Below are 3,343 nucleotides of genomic sequence, written 5' to 3'. Positions count from 1 at the left end.
AAGAGCGGAAGAAAGTAGAGACAGAGGTGGGCATGCCGTACAAGATTAGGAATGATGGTCCAGAGAAAAGGAAGTAATGATAGTCTTAACAGTAATGACAATAACTTAACATCTAGCAAACACTTACTGTGTGCTAGACACTGTTTTTCACATGTATGCAGTCATTTAATTCCTCATTTTCCAAATGAGGAAAGTACAGCACAGAGGTGAAGTAATTTGCCTAAGGTTATTAAGTGGCAGAACTGGGACGTGAACCTGGGCAGTCTAGCCCACACTTTTTTGGTTTGAGCCTGTCTTGATTGGTGAGGAAGTTAGCCCAGGCTGGGTAGAACACCTATGAGACGGTTTCATAGGGCCCAGGGTGACCCCATCAGTTAGCAGAGCCACATTGAACACCATCTGTGTGTCTGCCTTTTTTTTTTTTTAAGATTTAATTTGATTTATTTTTGGCTGCGATGCGTCTTCGTTGCTGCGTGCGGGCTTTCTCTTTTCGTGGCGAGTGGGAGCTACTCTTTGTTGCGGTATGCCAGCTTCTCCTTGCGATGGCTTCTCTTGTTGTGGAGCACGAGCACTAGGGTGCTCGGGCTTCAGTAGTTGTGGCTCATGGGCTTAGTTGCTCTGTGGCATGTGGGAGCTTCCCAGACCAGGGATCGAACCCGTGTCCCCTGTTTGGCAGACGGATTCCTATTCACTGCACCACCAGGGAAGTCCCTGTGTGTCTGCTTTTTGATGGGCCTCCTGCACTAGTGACCCATTGTCCGTGACTGTTGGGCTCTTGGATGAGCAGGCACATGGGGAGTGGGGTGAGCCAGGGCCCCATGGTCTTGGAGTTAACTTATTCAGCCTATGGTGATGTAGTGTGTTTGTCTTTCTCCCAGGCCAAGATCAAGCAAAAGCTGAGGGAGATTGAAGAGAATCAGAAGCGGATTGAGAAACTGGAGGAATACATCACAACTAGCAAGTATGTGGCCTTGTAACCTTCCCTCTTACTTCCAGGCCTATTCTTGTGAACGCTTCCTGTCCTGCCTCTCTCCAGGCAGGACCCACAGAGTCCCTCTCGGCCAGGAGTATTTTCTGGCCAGCCAGGGTAACCCTTGTGTTTCCTTACTTTGTAGGCAGTCTCTCGAGGAGCAGAAGAAGCTAGAGGGGGAGCTGACAGAGGAGGTGGAGATGGCCAAGCGGCGAATTGATGAGATCAATAAGGAGCTGAACCAGGTGATGGAGCAGCTGGGGGATGCACGCATTGACCGCCAGGAGAGCAGCCGCCAACAGCGTAAGGCAGAAATTATGGAAAGCATCAAGCGCCTGTACCCTGGCTCTGTGGTAAGAGTGGAGAAGGAACTCATTTCCTGAGCACTTACTTTCACACTCACTGTCAGATAATTTTCACAGCAGCCCTGTGTGGACAGGATTGCTAATCCCATTTTTACAGCTAGGGAAACTGAGGGTCAGAGAGGTTAAATGACTAGCTCAAAACAGCATAGCTTATAAGCATAAGAACTGCAATTCAGGGACTTCCCTGGTGGGGCAGTGGTTAAGAATCCGCCTGCCAGTGCAGGGGACACAGGTTCGATCTCTGGTCCAGGAAGATCCCACATGCCTCAGAGCAACTAAGCCCGTGCACCACAACTACTGAGCCTTCGCTCTAGAGCCCGAGCGCCACAACTCCTGAAGCCCGCGTGCTTTGAGCCCGTGCTCCGCAACAAAAGAAGCCACCGCAGTGAGAAGCCCGTGTGCCGCAGCGAAGAGTAGTCCCCGCTCACCACAGCTAGAGAAACCCCGTGTGCAGCAATGAAGACCCAACACAGCCAAAATAAGTAAATAAATAAAATTTAAAAAAAGAAAAAAAACTGCAGTTCAGACCCAACTTGTTCTGATTCTTAACCTCATGTTCTTTTCATCACACTAGTTGTATCTTTCTGAAAGTTTTGTCTTGCTTGTGTCCACTCCTTTGCGGGAGGTGGGGAAACTGGAGAGGGCTTTGGGAAGGGAAGGGGCCACAGGGCAGGAATTAGCTCCCAGGAAGTAGCTCTGTGCAGGCTTCAGTATGAGCTTCTTTGGCATGTAACAACCAGCTCATTCACTAGGCTTTATCAGATCTCTTGGCCTCTTAAACCAAATCCTGAGTCCCCAGATTCCCTGAATATTATTCCTCTATTGCTGTAATTCCATCCCTGGGTTCAACTTAATTGAGTTCCACAACTATTTCCTGATCTTTCCTATAGACACTGCTGGGGAGTTGATAAGGAGGAGTTAGGCTCAGTCACTGCCCTTAAAGATCTTACCCTTTATCTGATAGTTCTTAGGGAACCATGGTTGATTTGGGGGACATGGGGGAAGTGAACTGAACAAAGAGATTTACTTTGCTGGGTGTTTGTGAGAATTTGATATAATGCATATAGGGTCTCTGGCATAATGCCTGGGGTGGCAGTGGTCTGTGAAATGGTAAAAGTGAGGTTTAGAAAGATGATTTTTGGATTCAGACATGACTGCCTGAAGTTGTTGTTGCTTTAAAGCCACTACGGTTTTTCTTCTGTAGTGTGGGGGCTGTGTTCCTGATAGAAATTCTGACCTGCTCCCACCCCCTTCCAAGCTGGGAATTGGGGTTCCCATGCCAGCTCCCAAAAGCCTCATGCTTCACTTTTCTCTTCTGACTTTCCCTAGTACGGCCGTCTCATTGACCTCTGCCAGCCCACACAAAAGAAGTATCAGATTGCAGTAACCAAGGTTTTGGGTAAGAACATGGATGCCATTATCGTGGACTCGGAGAAGACAGGCCGGGACTGTATTCAGTATATCAAGGAGCAGCGTGGGGAGCCTGAGACCTTCTTGCCTCTTGATTACCTGGAGGTGAAGCTGGTGGTCATGGGGTCAGGGCAGTGTGAGAGGGCTGCTCCTCCTAGCCCTCTGTGTTCTGCCACTTAACTGAGCTGCTTCTCACAGGTGAAGCCTACAGATGAGAAACTCCGGGAGCTGAAGGGGGCCAAGCTGGTGATTGATGTTATTCGCTATGAGCCACCTCACATCAAAAAGGCCCTGCAGTACGCTTGTGGCAATGCCCTTGTCTGTGACAATGTGGAGGATGCCCGCCGCATTGCCTTTGGAGGCCACCAGCGCCACAAGGTATGGATTCCCTTGCCCATATTGGAGCTGGACAGGCTTAGTATTGGCAATTCCTCTGTTTAGCTTCTCCCCTCTCCTCTCTTCTCCCTGCTGTATGTAGACAGTGGCACTGGATGGGACCCTGTTCCAGAAGTCAGGGGTGATCTCTGGCGGGGCTAGTGATCTGAAGGCCAAGGCCCGGCGCTGGGATGAGAAAGCAGTAGACAAGTTGAAAGAGAAG

The 3,343-nt window shown here is 49.5% G+C and overlaps 1 protein-coding gene across 1 annotated transcript in view; it reads left to right on the top strand.

The window, feature by feature from the left end:
- The window catches only part of SMC1A (structural maintenance of chromosomes 1A), a 35,026-nt gene that overhangs the window by 11,983 nt on the left and 19,700 nt on the right, over positions 1 to 3,343 (top strand). Inside the window, 6 exon segments of the mRNA XM_007449393.1 lie at positions 4 to 26; positions 879 to 961; positions 1,116 to 1,323; positions 2,665 to 2,850; positions 2,944 to 3,123; positions 3,224 to 3,343. Of these exon segments, the coding sequence (XP_007449455.1) occupies positions 4 to 26; positions 879 to 961; positions 1,116 to 1,323; positions 2,665 to 2,850; positions 2,944 to 3,123; positions 3,224 to 3,343 (800 nt within the window).

This window comes from Lipotes vexillifer, unplaced genomic scaffold (assembly GCF_000442215.2).
Source record: "Lipotes vexillifer unplaced genomic scaffold, Lipotes_vexillifer_v1.1 scaffold2129, whole genome shotgun sequence".
Classification (NCBI taxonomy): domain Eukaryota; kingdom Metazoa; phylum Chordata; class Mammalia; order Artiodactyla; family Lipotidae; genus Lipotes; species Lipotes vexillifer.
The sequence above is the reverse complement of the archived record's forward strand: the minus strand, read 5'-3'. Positions and strand labels throughout refer to the sequence as shown.